Source organism: Rhinopithecus roxellana, chromosome 6 (genome assembly GCF_007565055.1).
Source record: "Rhinopithecus roxellana isolate Shanxi Qingling chromosome 6, ASM756505v1, whole genome shotgun sequence".
Taxonomy (NCBI): Eukaryota; Metazoa; Chordata; class Mammalia; order Primates; family Cercopithecidae; genus Rhinopithecus; species Rhinopithecus roxellana.
In genome coordinates, this window is record NC_044554.1 from 15421107 (window position 1) to 15437935 (window position 16829).

At 39.6% G+C, this 16829-nt stretch overlaps 1 protein-coding gene across 1 annotated transcript in view; it reads left to right on the forward strand.

Annotated features, from left to right (window-relative positions):
* Positions 1 to 16829, forward strand: part of RELN (reelin) — a 521571-nt gene that overhangs the window by 306965 nt on the left and 197777 nt on the right. The window contains exon 12 of the mRNA XM_030933242.1: positions 10862 to 11013. Within this exon, the coding sequence (XP_030789102.1) occupies positions 10862 to 11013 (152 nt within the window). The remainder of the gene's footprint in view (positions 1 to 10861; positions 11014 to 16829) is intronic.

The following is a 16829-nucleotide window of genomic DNA, read 5'->3' on the forward strand; positions in this document are numbered from 1 at the left end:
CCAGTGTGTGATGTTCCCCTTCCCGAGTCCAAGTGATCTCATTGTTCAGTTCCCACCTATGAGTGAGAACGTGCGGTGTTTGGTTTTCTCTTCTTGTGATAGTTTGCTAAGAATGATGGTTTCCAGCTGCATCCATGTCCCTACAAAGGACGCAAACTCATCCTTTTTTATGGCTGCATAGTATTCCATGGTGTATATGTGCCACATTTTCTTAATCCAGTCTGTCACAGATGGACATTTGGGTTGATTCCAAGTCTTTGCTATTGTGAATAGTGCCGCAATAAACATACGTGTGCATGTGTCTTTGTAGTAGACTAATTTATAATCCTTTGGGTATATACCCAGTAGTGGGATGGCTGGGTCATATGGTACATCTAGTTCTAGATCCTTGAGGAATTGCCATACTGTTTTCCATAATGGTTGAACTAGTTTACAATCCCACCAACAGTGTAAAAGTGTTCCTATTTCTCCACATCCTCTCCAACACCTGTTGTTTCCTGACTTCTTAATGATTGCCATTCTAACTGGTGTGAGATGGTATCTCATTGTGGTTTTGATTTGCATTTCTCTGATGGCCAGTGATGATGAGCATTTTTTCATGTGTCTGTTGGCTGTATGAATATCTTCTTTTGAGAAATGTCTGTTCATATCCTTTCCCCACTTTTTGATGGGGTTGTTTGTTTTTTTCTCGTATATTTGTTTGAGTTCTTTGTAGATTCTGGATATTAGCCCTTTGTCAGATGAGTAGGTTGCAAAAATTTTCTCCCATTCTGTAGGTTGCCTGTTCACTCTGATGGTAGTTTCTTTTGCTGTGCAAAAGCTCTTTAGTTTAATTAGATCCCATTTGTCAATTTTGGCTTTTGCTGCCGTTGCTTTTGGTGTTTTAGACATGAAGTCCTTGCCCATGCCTATGTCCTGAATGGTACTACCTAGATTTTCTTCTAGGGTTTTTATGGTATTAGGTCTAACATTTAAGTCTCTAATCCATCTTGAATTAATCTTCGTATAAGGGGTAAGGAAAGGATCCAGTTTCAGCTTTCTACTTATGGCTAGCCAATTTTCCCAGCACCATGTATTAAATAGGGAATCCTTTCCCCATTTCTTGTTTCTCTCAGGTTTGTCAAAGATCAGATGGCTGTAGATGTGCGGTATTATTTCTGAGGACTCTGTTCTGTTCCATTGGTCTATATCTCTGTTTTGGTACCAGTACCATGCTGTTTTGGTTACTGTAGCCTTGTAGTATAGTTTGAAGTCAGGTAGCGTGACGCCTCCAGCTTTGTCCTTTTGACTTAGGATTGTCTTGGCAATGCGGGCTCTTTTTTGGTTCCATATGAACTTTAAAGCAGTTTTTTCCAATTCTGTGAAGAAACTCATTGGTAGCTTGATGGGGATGGCATTGAATCTATAAATAACCTTGGGGAGTATGGCCATTTTCACGATATCGATTCTTCCTATCCATGAGCATGGTATGTTCTTCCATTTGTTTGTGTCCTCTTTGATTTCACTGAGCAGTGGTTTGTAGTTCTCCTTGAAGAGGTCCTTTACATCCCTTGTAAGCTGGATTCCTAGGTATTTTATTCTCTTTGAAGCAATTGTGAATGGAAGTTCATTCCTGATTTGGCTCTCTGCTTGTCTGTTGCTGGTGTATAAGAATGCTTGTGATTTTTGCACATTAATTTTGTATCCTGAGACTTTGCTGAAGTTGCTTATCAGCTTAAGGAGATTTTGGGTTGAGACGATGGGGTTTTCTAAATATACAATCATGTCATCTGCAAACAGGGACAATTTGACTTCTTCTTTTCCTAACTGGATACCCTTGATTTCTTTCTCTTGCCTGATTGCCCTAGCCAGAACTTCCAACACTATGTTGAATAGGAGTGGTGAGAGAGGGCATCCCTGTCTTGTGCCAGTTTTCAAAGGGAATTTTTCCAGTTTTTGCCCATTCAGTATGATATTAGCTGTGGGTTTGTCATAAATAGCTCTTATTATTTTGAGGTACGTTCCATCAATACCGAATTTATTGAGCGTTTTTAGCATGAAGGGCTGTTGAATTTTGTCAAAAGCCTTTTCTGCATCTATTGAGATAATCATGTGGTTCTTGTCTTTGGTTCTGTTTATATGCTGGATTACGTTTATTGATTTGCGAATGTTGAACCAGCCTTGCATCCCAGGGATGAAGCCCACTTGATCATGGTGGATAAGCTTTTTGATGTGCTGCTGAATCCGGTTTGCCAGTATTTTATTGAGGATTTTTGCATCAATGTTCATCAGGGATATTGGTCTAAAATTCTCTTTTTTTGTTGTGTCTCTGCCAGGCTTTGGTATCAGGATGATGTTGGCCTCATAAAATGAGTTAGGGAGGATTCCCTCTTTTTCTATTGATTGGAATAGTTTCAGAAGGAATGGTACCAGCTCCTCCTTGTACCTCTGGTAGAATTCAGCTGTGAATCCATCTGGTCCTGGACTTTTTTTGGTGGGTAGGCTATTAATTGTTGCCTCAATTTCAGAGCCTGCTATTGGTCTATTCAGGGATTCAACTTCTTCCTGGTTTAGCCTTGGGAGAGTGTAAGTGTCCAGGAAATTATCCATTTCTTCTAGATTTTCTAGTTGATTTGCGTAGAGGTGTTTATAGTATTCTCTGATGGTAGTTTGTATTTCTGTGGGGTCGGTGGTGATATCCCCTTTATCATTTTTTATTGCATCGATTTGATTCCTCTCTCTTTTTTTCTTTATTAGCCTTGCTAGCGGTCTGTCAATTTTGTTGATCTTTTCAAAAAACCAACTCCTGGATTCATTGATTTTTTGGAGGGTTTTTTGTGTCTCTATCTCCTTCAGTTCTGCTCTGATCTTAGTTATTTCTTGCCTTCTGCTAGCTTTTGAATGTGATTGCTCTTGCCTCTCTAGTTCTTTTAATTGTGATGTTAGAGTGTCAATTTTAGATCTTTCCTGTTTTCTCTTGTGGGCATTTAGTGCTATAAATTTCCCTCTACACACTGCTTTAAATGTGTCCCAGAGATTCTGGTATGTTGTATCTTTGTTCTCATTGGTTTCAAAGAACATCTTTATTTCCGCTTTCATTTCGTTATGTACCCAGTAGTCATTCAGGAGCAGGTTGTTCAGTTTCCATGTAGTTGAGCGGTTTTGATTGAGTTTCTTAGTCCTGAGTTCTAGTTTGATTGCACTGTGGTCTGAGAGACAGTTTGTTATAATTTCTGTTCTTTTACATTTGCTGAGGAGTACTTTACTTCCAATTATGTGGTCAATTTTGGAATAAGTGCGATGTGGTGCTGAGAAGAATGTATATTCTGTTGATTTGGGGTGGAGAGTTCTATAGATGTCTATTAGGTCCGCTTGGTGCAGAGATGAGTTCAATTCCTGGATATCCTTGTTAACTTTCTGTCTCGTTGATCTGTCTAATGTTGACAGCGGAGTGTTGAAGTCTCCCATTATTATTGTATGGGAGTCTAAGTCTCTTTGTAAGTCTCTAAGGACTTGCTTTATGAATCTGGGTGCTCCTTTATTGGGTGCATATATATTTAGGAGAGTTAGCTCTTCCTGTTGAATTGATCCCTTTACCATTATGTAATGGCCTTCTTTGTCTCTTTTGATCTTTGATGGTTTAAAGTCTGTTTTATCAGAGACTAGGATTGCAACCCCTGCTTTTTTTTGTTCTCCATTTGCTTGGTAGATCTTCCTCCATCCCTTTATTTTGAGCCTATGTATGTCTCTGCATGTGAGATGGGTCTCCTGAATACAGCAGACTGATGGGTCTTGACTCTTTATCCAGTTTGCCAGTCTGTGTCTTTTAATTGGAGCATTTAGTCCATTAACATTTAAGGTTAATATTGTTATGTGTGAACTTGATCCTGCCATTATGATATTAACTGGTTATTTTGCTCGTTAGTTGATGCAGTTTCTTCCTAGCCTCGATGGTCTTTACATTTTGCCATGTTTTTGCGATGGCTGGTACCGGTTGTTCCTTTCCATGTTTAGGGCTTCCTTCAGGGTCTCTTGTAAGGCAGGCCTGGTGGTGACAAAATCTCTAAGCATTTGCTTATCTGTAAAGGATTTTATTTCTCCTTCACTTATGAAACTTAGTTTGGCTGGATATGAAATTCTGGGTTTAAAATTCTTTTCTTTAAGAACGTTGAATATTGGCCCCCACTCTCTTCTGGCTTGTAGAGTTTCTGCCGAGAGATCTGCTGTTAGTCTGATGGGCTTCCCTTTGTGGGTGACCCGACCTTTCTCTCTGGCTGCCCTTAAGATTTTTTCCTTCATTTCAACTTTGGTGAATCTGGCAATTATGTGTCTTGGAGTTGCTCTTCTGGAGGAGTATCTTTGTGGCGTTCTCTGTATTTCCTGAATTTGAATGTTGGCCTGCCCTACTAGGTTGGGGAAGTTCTCCTGGATGATATCCTGAAGAGTGTTTTCCAACTTGGTTCCATTTTCCCCCTCACTTTCAGGCACCCCAATCAGACGTAGATTTGGTCTTTTTACGTAATCCCATACTTCTTGCAGGCTTTGCTCATTTCTTTTTCTTCTTTTTTCTTTTGGTTTCTCTTCTCGCTTCATTTCATTCATTTGATCTTCAATCGCTGATACTCTTTCTTCCAGTTGATCGAGTCGGTTACTGAAGCTTGTGCATTTGTCACGTATTTCTCGTGTCATGGTTTTCATCTCTGTCATTTCGTTTATGATCTTCTCTGCATTAATGAGTCTAGCTGTCAATTCTTCCACTCTTTTTTCAAGATTTTTAGTTTCTTTGCGCTGGGTACGTAATTCCTCCTTTAGCTCTGATAAGTTTGATGGACTGAAGCCTTCTTCTCTCCTCTCGTCCAAGTCATTCTCTGACCAGCTTTGATCCGTTGCTGGTGATGGGCTGCGCTCCTTTGCAGGGGGAGATGCGCTCTTATTTTTTGAATTTCCAGCTTTTCTGCCCTGCTTCTTCCCCATCTTTGTGGTTTTATCTGTCTCTGGTCTTTGATGGTGGTGACGAACTGATGGGGTTTTGGTATAGGTGTCCTTCCTGTTTGATAGTTTTCCTTCTGACAGTCAGAAGGACTCTCTGTTGGTCTGTTGGAGATTGCTTGAGGTCCACTCCAGACCCTGTTTGCCTGGGTATCAGCAGCAGAAGTTGCCGAAGATAGAATATTGCTGAACAGCGAGTGTACCTGTCTGATTCTTCCTTTGGAAGTGTCCTCTCAGGGGTGTACTCCACCCTGTGAGGTGTGGGGTGTCAGACTGCCCCTAGTGGGGGATTTCTCCCAGCTAGGCTACTCAGGGGTCAGGGACACACCTGAGCAGGCAGTCTGTCCGTTCTCAGATCTCAACCTCCGCTTTGGGAGATCCGCGGCTCTCCCCAAAGCTGTCAGACAGAGTCGTTCGCGTCTGCACCGGCTCCCGCTACTTCCCCTGTTGGTCTTCAGCTGTGCGCTGTCCCCAGAGGTGGAGACTACAGAGACAGGCAGGCTTCCTTGAGCTGCTGTGAGCTCCACCCAGTTCGAGCTTCCCAGCGGCTTTGTTTACCTACTTAAGCCTCAGCAATGGCGGGCGCCCCTCCCCCAGCCTCGCTGCTGCCTTGCCGATAGATCGCGGCAGACTGCTGTGTTAGCAGTGAGGGAGGCTTCGTGGGCGTGGGACCCTCCCGGCCAGGTGTGGGATATATTCTCCTGGAACGCCTGTATGCTTACAGCGCAGTATTGGGGTGGGAGTTACCCGATTTTCCAGGTGTTGTGTGTCTCAGTTCCCCTGGCTAGGAAAACGGATCCCCTTCCCCCTTGCGCTTCCAGGTGAGGTGATGCCTCGCCCTGCTTCAGCTCTCGCTGGTCAGGCTGCAGCAGCTGACCAGCACCGATTGTCCGGCACTCCCTAGTGAGATGACCCCAGTACCTCAGTTGAAAATGCAGAAATCACCGGTCTTCTGTGTCGCTCGCGCTGGGAGTTGGAGACTGGAGCTGTTCCTATTCGGCCATCTTGCTCCGCCCCCCAGAAAACATTTAAAAATGAAAAATACAGTGATAGAAATTACATGTTAACTATGAAGGTAAAAATAGAAACAACTGAAGAGAGAATTAGTATGTTGAAATAGAGACAGATCTGAGAAAAAAACATATTGCAATATAAAAAGAAAGATTAATGAGAGAATGAGAGACATGGAGAATACAATATGACATTTCAATACAGGTCCCATAGAATTTCCAGAAATAATATAGAATGAATAGAGGATAGTTAATATTTGAAAAGAGTGACTTACATTTTTCCAGACCTGATTAAAGGTTTGGATCCCCAAACTGACAAGGTACACCAAGTTTCCATAGAATAAATAAAATAAACCTACACCTACATACACTGCAGGAAAATTTTAGAATACCAAAGACAAAAATGCAACCAGAGAGAAAGACAGATTATTTACAAAGGAGCAACAATTCAATAGATAGCTTCTTATCGGTAACTAAAGAGACATCGGATTCTTGTCAAGATCCAAGTAGGGTTTTTAATATAACTCAACAAAGTGATTCTAACATTCATTAGGAAAAGTTAACAAGGACAAGAGTAGGCAAGACAATTATGAAGAAGTGAAAGGTGTGGCTGAGGGACAGAGGGAGCTCAGCTATCAAGAGCTATTTTACATATACAGATAACATATATATGTGTACACATAGCATATGTATGATATTTAAATTGGTTTGGGCACGGAGATAGACGTATAGACTAATGGAGGAAAAGAGAGAGACAAGTTAATTGTAGAAACAGACTCACGTTTATAGTGGATTGTTATGTGACAGAAGTGGCATTACTAATAATTAGGGCCAACGATTAACGGTTCTGGAATAAATGGCTATCTATATAGAAAAAACCGTATTGGATCTCAAACTCATTCTTTACCTCAAATCAATTTCAGATTCATTAAAACCACATAAATGTGAAAAGCAAAGCTTTAAAACTTTTAGAAGAAAATATAGACGAATATCTCTCTGATTTCAGGGTAAGGGAGAATTGGATAAAAAAGGCACAAAGCATAGAGAAAAGATAGATAAATTCTACTATATTAAAATTAAAACTCATCTATACATCCAACGACACATAAAGTGAAAAAAGTACAACACATATAGCCAAGAAAAGAGTACTACCTGGAATATATAAAGAATTCAAATCATAAAAAAATGAGAGAAAGAAAAAAGCGATCCTAATACAAAATGGACATAAATAGGCAACTCAGATAAGAGTAACCCCAACTGGCCAATAAACATGAAAATATATTTAGCCTCACTACTAATCATGTAAAATTTCATACTCATCTAATAGGCCAGATTTTTAAAACTTGGCAAAACGAAGTGATGGCAAGCTTGTGGGGACATAGGAACCTTGTACCCTCCTGGTGCAAACATAAATTTATCCAACCATTTTGAAGAGCAGTAATGAAGTACCACATTGCCCAGCAACTCCACTTCCAGATATATGCTCTACCAGCCTTTCTTAGCAGAGATTCCTTTGTGCTAACCCCAGAACACAGAAAATTATCGCACTACGTCCTTAATTCTCCTAAAGCAGGTGCACCTGCAATTCTAGATACAAAGGAGAAAAAGCAATTCATTAATATAATGGGTGCCTTGGGGTATTAGGACTCATTTCTCTCACAGACACCAGTTAAGAAGGGCTGATAGGGTAACTCCCACATGCATATGTAAACATACAAGGACCTTTATATAGCCTTGTTAATAATAACAAAAAAGATAGAAATGACCTAAATGTCTGTCAAAAGTTTATGGTCATTCCCCCAAACACCAGTTTATGACTTCTGTTATAGCCAACATGTATTGCAGGGTTTTTGTTTGCGTAGTTTCAGAGTCCTCTTGAATGTAATGTGCTGTAAACACCTTTTCGCCTAACCATGGAGCTGTCTTTGACCTTCTACTTTGTTTTCACTTCTCACTGACACAGCTGGGACTTGTGTGGCAACAGATGGGTCCGCCTTGAAAAGGCGAGGGAAGAGGAATCAGACAGACTGGTAGTAAGGGTGGAGAAAGAGTATGAGTAAGGGAAGAGGCAGTTGTGGGCAGAGAGGCCAAATCTCTATATAAGACCATTCATCTAGGCCTGTGAAACTTTAAAAGAGATCTAAACCTGAAAACTTTGGGCATTTAAAGTGTGTGCCTAGAACCTAGACTAACAGAGAAGCTAAAGACCAGGTGGTCATTGCAGGGCTTGGATCTAGACAGGCAGATGCTGTAGGAAATATCTAAGGGAAAGAAGAGGCTGAACCATCAGAGCTATGATTGTAAGGTGATGCAGTGCCAAAGCCTGACAGCAATAGTAGCAGTAGGCATTGAGTATAGATACAAGGGGACTTTGAGTGGAAGTGGTGGTCAGACCTGCCTGATGTGTGGTCAGGAGCAGAAGACGGTGCTTTCCAATGTGCCAGTTGGAAAGGCTGCTTTCCAATGTGCCAATTGGAAAGGCTGCTTTCCAATTTGTGCCAATTTGTGCTAATGGCATGAATTGTCTCAGAGGATAGGGCAAAGATGTGGCTAGAGACAGCAAAGGAAAGTGAGGACGGGATACAGTTAGGGCACTCTACAAGTTTCATTTATTTTCTGAAGATGGAATCCCTTAATCCCGCCATCACTCAACAAGAGTTATTGAGGATCTGCTGGGTGTTGAACACTGAGCTAGGGTCTAAGGACACAAAAATAAGATGCAGATCCTGTCTTAGAAGCTGACATATCAGGGATAAAGAAAGGAATGTAAAGAAACGATGGTAGTGTACTGTGAGAAATGAGATCACAAAGGAAGAATCTAACTGAGTCTGAGATGGAGTGTGGGGCTGGGTAGGAGGAGCCAGGAAGTTTGGGAAAGACTGTTCAGAAAGGTGTTTGATATTTCAAGGACATCTTGAAGAATGACCTTGAGTTTGTTTGATAGACAATGAGTTAAGGTTCAGAGGGCTGACAGAGAATGTTTTAGTGACTTTGAATTCACATTATATGGCAAAAGAGTTTGGGTACAAGGCAGAAGAGACATGGTACAAGGCAAGAGATTGGGCTAGAAATGTGTTCTTGGACCAGGCCGAGAAGGACTGCGTATTCTGCATAAGGAACCTGGAATTTGTCCCGATAGCAATGTGGAAGCCCCTGAAAGACTTTAAACAAAGGAGAGATGTAATCATATATGCAGTTTAGAAATATCACTGAGTGTCTACTAAATAGAGTCTGAACTCCCCTCTTTCCAGACTCTCCATGGATTCTTTCCACTGTACTATTCAAATGTATTTTTTTCCTCTTCCGCAACACACATCCTCTACCAAGGTCTACTGATGTCTGCACTGTTAATAGTGTCAAGGTCATTCCCATTTCTTTCTTTTTTTTCTTTCTTTTTTTTTTTTTTTTGAGACAGAGTCTCACTGTGTTGTTCAGGCTGGAGTGCAGTGACACGATATGGGCTCACTGCAACCTTTGCCTCCTGGGTTCATGCCATTCTGCAGCCTCAGCCTCCTAAGTAGCTGGGACTAGAGGCACGCACCACCACACCCAGCTAATTTTTTTGTATTTTTAGTAGAGACGGGGTTTCACCGTGTTAGCCAGGATGGTCTCGATCTCCTGACTTCGTGATCTGCCTGCCTCAGCTTCCCAAAGTGCTGGGATTACAGGCGTGAGCCACCGTGCCTGCGGGTCATTCCCATTTCTTAGCCTATACTCGTGTGATTTCATCAACACGTTATGCGACTGTGGTAAGAGCATAGGCTCTGGAGTCAGACTGCATGGATTTGAATACTGTCCTCTTCCTTTGCTAGTCATTCTTTTTTGTTTGTTTGTTTGTTTGTTTTTTGTTTTTTTTTGTTTGTTTGTTTGTTTTTGTTTTTTTTTTTTTTTTTTTGAGACGGAGTCTTGCTCTGTCTCCCAGGCTGGAGTGCAGTGGCCGGATCTCAGCTCACTGCAAGCTCCTCCTCCCGGGTTTACGCCATTCTCTCGCCTCAGCCTCCCAAGTAGCTGGGACTACAGGCGCCCGCCACATCGCCCGGCTAAGTTTTTGTATTTCTTTAGTAGAGACGGGGTTTCACCGTGTTAGCCAGGATGGTCTCGATCTCCTGACCTCGTGATCCGCCCGTCTCGGCCTCCCAAAGTGCTGGGATTACAGGCTTGAGCCACCGCGCCCGGCCGTGCTAGTCATTCTTAACCTCTCTTCATCTCAGTTTCTTCATCTAAAATTGGGGTAGTAATGGTGACTATCTCATAGGGTCACTGTGAGAATTAAATGACTTTAATGTGTAAAGGACCTAGAAAAGGATCTGGCCAGGTAGTTGACACTCAATAAAAGCCAGCTATTTTTATTCTCTTCTACATATCCAATTACCTATTTGATGAGAGCCGGTTTAAATCCCATCTCCTTTTTTGAAAACTTGCTAGACTTTTGCCAATTCTTATGACTTTTCATTCTATTACTATTTTCAATATGTAAAACATCATGTAAGTATTTATATTATGAGTCTGTCTTTTATAATTCACTGTTTCCTTAGTTCATTGATTTCCCAACTCAATTGTAAGTACTTTAAGAATAAAAAGTGTATCAGTCTGGAGCATGGCTCTGATCACAAGTAGACACACCGTATACAATATTGATTAAATTCATCCCTCTACAGGAAAACTATAACTGTGAATGTAATGTGTTTAAAGGTTATTCACTACCTAAAAATTTGTGTTTAAAGTTTATTCATTACTTAAATAAAGTGCCATATCTTTATTTCAGAATTATTCATTACGAAGTAAGTGTCCCTCACTAAAAACAAAATGTTATGCTTTATAAAGATTTGACTTAATATTCTAACTCTAACTCTTAAATCCTTTTTTTTTTTTTTTTTTTTCAGATGGGATGTCTTGGGAGCTGTCATTGGTACGGAATGTGGAACAATAGAATCAGGCTTATCAATGGTCTTCCTCAAAGATGGAGAGAGGAAATTATGCACCCCATATATGGACACTACTGGTTACGGGAACCTGAGGTTTTACTTTGTGATGGGTAGGTACATTTTGCACAAGCTTTGTTCACCCTGGGGTAGATCCTAGGCCAGCACCTTTTCCTGAGGAAGTAAGGTTGTTTGTTGTCAACTACATAAAATGAACATTCATGAAATATGAGCTCTGCAGACAGAGCAGAAGCCCGTGGTACTCACCCATGTATCCGGCTAGCCCCACTGGAGCCAGCTGTGGCTTGCCATGGTGAGGCCTTAAGAAAAAATGCTGTAATACCTTCCTTCTACCTCTCCCTCTATGGTTATAGCTGAAAAGACAATGAGAGAAAAGCTAAAAGCAATTTCTTTTTCCTAGCTTCCCCCAAAAATAGTCATCAAGGTGAGCCTTTGTTTTCATGAATATCTCATCATTGTATAACTCTTTTGTAGTAGGAAGCTGAGAAATTTAGGTTAATACTTTAATAATACTCTCTATTTTCTAATATGTTTGCAAACACATTAAGAAAAAAATGTGTTCGTAAGTTATAGTTTTCTTCAAAGTATTGTAGAGCAAATATAGTTGGAAAATTACCCAAAAAGGAGTTAGAAGGTTGAACTTTGTGACCTCCAAAGTTAATCCTTTTAGTCAACAAGAGCCACAGTTACATATTCTCTCACTGATGTCATTCCAGAAATGTGAGTAGATGTCACATGCCTTCTTTGTTGAGTGACTGGAAAAGCACAGGCAACATCTGGAAGTGAAACAGGAAATAAACACTGTCTACCTTTGAACTTACTAGCGAAGATGTCAGTTCATCAGGACAAACAGATCTCCTGAGTCTCACTTCAGCAGTGGCGATTTATTTCTTTCGTATTCCTCACTTCACCTTTTTGATAGTCATACAGCTCAGGGTTGCATGGGAAACCTCAGATTGTATCCTGTTCTCAAGTATATTACCTATGTGATGCTAACTCATTTTCCATAATGATCTGTTTGATAACAGAGAAATTGTGCATATAAAATAAAGTAATGTAATCTCACATTTAAGGATAACCTCGCCTTCACTCTGAACTGGTTTGTATATTTAAAGGCCCAGAGCTCATTTTCTTTACATAATTAGAATTCAAACTGGCTCTCATTTTATCAAAAGGGATTCCTGGAAAACCTTAAGCCCTCCTCCAAAAAAGTTGTAATAAACATTTAGTGTGCCAGCGTCATTTAAGTTTTTTCCCTCTTGCCCATTTTTGACACGATATATTTCATACTGCAGTTTGATTTTATTATAATAAATTAGCCATATTTGGTGATTTATATGAGACTAACTCATCATTACATAAGTTCCTTTATATAATTGTCATATTTATATAAGAGATTAAGTAATCTTTAATTTTTCCTGGAACAAAGCATATTATTAATCAAGGAATTAAAACAGTATTGACTATGATGGGGAATTGATTTGAATGAGCCCAAAGAAGTACATTATCCCAAGTAAAAGCCTCTTCATTCAATTAAAACAGTAAGGAATGCCTATTGAATATAGAGCCTTGAGCTAGGATATATAGAGAATACAAATAGGGAGAATAATGTCACCTAAATCACAGAGTTGCTGGTCAAATGAGTTAATGTATGAAAAGCACTCAAAACAGTGCCAAATAAATATTTAGACTCAGTATATCTTTGTTGTTATTGATATAAAAATTAATCAGAGTTCTCACTCACAAGTACCATGTGACTATAAGGTAGAATGCAGTGTGCTGTAATGGAATGAAATGCTATGGGAGTATAACAGAAGCTGTTATTGCAGTGGAGGGATTAGGGTAAAGCTTCATGAAGGAGATGGCATTTGAACTCACCCCTGAAGGATGGACATGATTTAAATTTAAGGAAGAGAATTCCAAGCTAAGCCATTATGAAAAAAAGGCACAAGAATAAAGGTATGTGATATGTTTGGGGCTGGATTATTTTCGCAGTATAAATAAGTGGAAGAATGTAAGATGGAACTAGAAAAGCAAATTGGAGCCAGAGTAGTGATTTTCTTTAATTCCTACTAAGGAGTTTGGATTTTCTTTCTCTAGGTAGTATGGAGCTATCAGAAAATTCCTGTTAGTTCAGTATTACATCACCTGTGTTTTAGAAAGGTAATTCTAGCCCAAATATGATGAAAGATTGAAATAATCGGAAATTAAAGGGCAAGAGATCAGTTAGGGTAGGGTTGCTAGATTTAGAAAAGAAATATATGTATAAGAGAGTAAGTGTGGAATAGAATATTTTGATGTTACTTATGTTAAGATCAAGTTTCTGGAATACCATAGGAAGGGAGAAATTCTATTCAGGATATGAATCAGATTTGAAAATCATGCATATGCGGGTGATAACTGGAACCACTAGAACTGCTGTGTTCTCCCAGGCAGAAGGTATATGACAAACAATTCTTAGGGAGAACCCTCATCTCTAGGTATAGGTAGAGGGGAAAATAGTAGTAAAGCAGACTGAGAAAGAACATAAACAGAGGTGGGCAGAAGGTGTCATTGGAGCCTAAAGGAGGAAGGAAGAAAGTAGTTCAGGGTGGGATGGCAGGGAGATGATCAGCAGTATAAGGAATGTCACAGAGAGAGAGATCAACCAGCATAAAGGCTGAGAAGCCACCAGTGACTTTGGAGAGAGTTTTCCCAATGGTGTGGTGCCTGGAAAGCCAAATACATGGAGTTAAAAATAAAAATATGTCCCTGAAAGAGGAGGACTGCTACTTCAAGAGTTTTATCAGTAGAGAGAAGAAAATAAATGGTGGCTGGATCTTGAAGAAACAGCAGCACCCAGGAAAGGTGTTTTTAGGATAGAACAGATGGATAGGATAGGGTAGGGTGGCATAGGGTAGAGTAAGAATAGGGTAGGTTATGGTAGGATGGGATGTGGTAGGATAGGGTAGGATAGGGTAGGATAGATAGGATAGAACTGGACCTACAGAAAAGACTAAAATTTTGTTGGTTGATGAGAAATAAAGACATATGGAAAGAGATTTAAGATGAGATAGTTATAAGTAGCCCCTCACTAAATACAGTACCTTAGGAAAATCAGACTGATTGTTAATCTGGACTCAATCACACTCTCTCCCTCTCAGGCCCTGACTATATGTTCTGCCCTTGGTTCATATCAGTCTGCTGTGAGCACATTTCTGGAAAATTTGCTCAACTTTCCAAGTTCAATTCAAGATCTATTTCCTTTATTCATATATTCACGTATTTAACACCGATTCATTGAGGACAAGTATAGAGCACTGTTCTTAGAACCAGAATGCAGTGAATTAGACAAAAAATAACCTAATAGACATCAACTCATTCATGTATTTGTTTATTGTTCCTCAACAAATATTTACTAGGCATCTGCTATATGCCCAGCTCTTTTAGCTCACATTGTACCCTTTTCTCTGCATTTTTACTGCAATTAGGGCAGCACAACACAGTTTACTGCCAATTATTATTCTTTTAAAATGACTGAAAACAATATTTAAAATATTTTAAGCCAGACTGCCCTGTTCATTTTTATTGAAATCTTCCTGCACCTTAATTTCTGTACAAGATGCCTCTGAGTCACACCTTTCCACAAGGTGCCAAAGGCTATGAAGCTGAAGAAGAATCCAGATCTCCCTGTCGAAGCTGCTGTCATTGACACTTCACAGAACTATAAATTGCTCCCGGAAGAATCTTTCAGATAAAATCTGTCATCATTTTAAAGTCTTGGCTCCTTTAGGACTTTTTTCTTCTGCCGTTCTGGGCTGGGTGTGGCTCTCACGTGTGTTTCAGTTATCTCTGAAGGGCAGACGCAGTTCATGAACTGTTCTTAAGAGAGCAGAGAGAAGTTACAGAAAACGGATTAATGAAATTAGAGAACACTGATAGTTCAGTGTCTGTGTCATTAGGTATGGTGCACTAAACCCACACTGCCTGTGATTATTCACCATTTTTGTCCTTTTTTGGTAAATCCTTAATATATCATTATAAATATCCCATTTTATTTATATATATATGTATATAGCTTCAATTTAAAAGTTTTGCTTTCTAATATGAATTTCATTTTCATGTGGATCTTTTCTCCAGAGACCATCAATTAGAACGGCTTTAGTAGCTGTATTTATCATAACACTGAAGTATGTAAGGAAATGCTTGAATATATGATATAAATGTCAAAATCATAAGATTTTTCTCTACAGGTTGTTGAACAGTAAACATTATTAGGATGAGATATACCTTGTCACCATACCTGACTTCTCCATTCTCAGTTCAAATTACCTAATCCAGTAAATATTTATATGCCAAATTACATGTGCCTAACATATGTAGCATGCCAGATTTCAATGCTTTGCAAAAACCATCCTCCAAGACTTACCTATTGAGTGGTAGTAAAGGTTTGAAGTCAAACAGAATAACATTAAAGACATGCTTTACTTTGGGACTATAGGCACATTATATAACCTTTCTTGGCCTCCGTTTCACTCTCAGCAAAGTGAATCTATATTAATTCTTACCTGAAAATGTTGTTAGGGGATGAAAAGAGATAATGGTTGTACTTGATTTTACATGGTGCATGGTTCTTAGTAAGTACCTAATGAAAAGTAGACATTTTCACCCTTACGTTATCATTAATAATACTCAAGGAGTCTGGCTCCAAAAGAAACCCTGATCCAGACGGTACCAACCACCATTTGCAATATCAACTCTTTGTCAAAACAAAAACCCACAGATTTCCTTGGGAATAAACAAAATTATTGGGCAGTTTTCTCACAAATGACTCAAATATAAAATCAGTGTGTCGTGAGCTGGAACATTCGATCTACCTGTAAAACCTTTCAGATCAAATAGAGAGGTCAGTTTCCCGTGGCTTCATCCTGTAACTCACTGCTATCCCATAAACTGAGCTGTTCTAGGAACACACCAATGGGATGAGAATGTGTACTAAACTCTCTCCTTCCCTGGCTCAGCTAGAAACTCTCGTAACAGGCTTACCCCCAGATTCCTACAGCCTTCTCCAGTTTGTCATAAAGGGCTTAGTTTTCAGTCAGACACTAGCTTTTCTGCCATCAAGCCAGCTTCCTAGGTTGCTTCCAACTCATGTATACTTAGATACGCCAAATAATTTTAGAATTCACCTAGAAGAATTTAGTTAAGAATGTTTGTACAACGTAATTCCAATAGTGTATTTTCAAAGTCAAATATAAATCATCTGTTATTTAAATTATTAATTTAGATCATCAAAAGTTGTTGCATTTTGGAAGATGAAATAAGATGTGTCATATAAAGAATACACCTGGCCAATCAGAATGGGCCTCATAGGTGACCTTAATGAGGTTACTGCAGTCAACTGTACAGGTCTCAGGTTTATAGATTCAGAAAATGAGTTTTCTTAGTTACTCCAGAGCTGACATATTGGAGACCAACTCATGCTCTAAGCTCAGAGGAGACTTATGAACAAATCATAATTCTCATCAATAGACTATGGAAATTTAACTGCTAAACATGAGGGAATAATCAATGTTTATGGGATCAAAAAAGATATATATCACCCAGTAATTTTAATGGCAGCAGTTCCAGAGCCATGATAGCCTGATGCATCCTGTTCCACTGTGGGGGGACATTTTGCAAATGAATCCCCAAGATTTGCCTTGGTCATTAAGGACTTCTCTATTCCTACCCAGTGTATGGACTTTCTATGGAAGTCTTGCCCTCTGATATCTGCTTTTGTCTAATATTCCTTCTATTGTTAATGAAGTTTCTTGTACTAATTCAGTTCTAACTTTCCCGCTTAATATCACATATCAGTCATTTATCCCCAGGATCAGACCCAATTGCTCAGTTTGAGTTTGACCCAGACATTTACAAACAATTGACA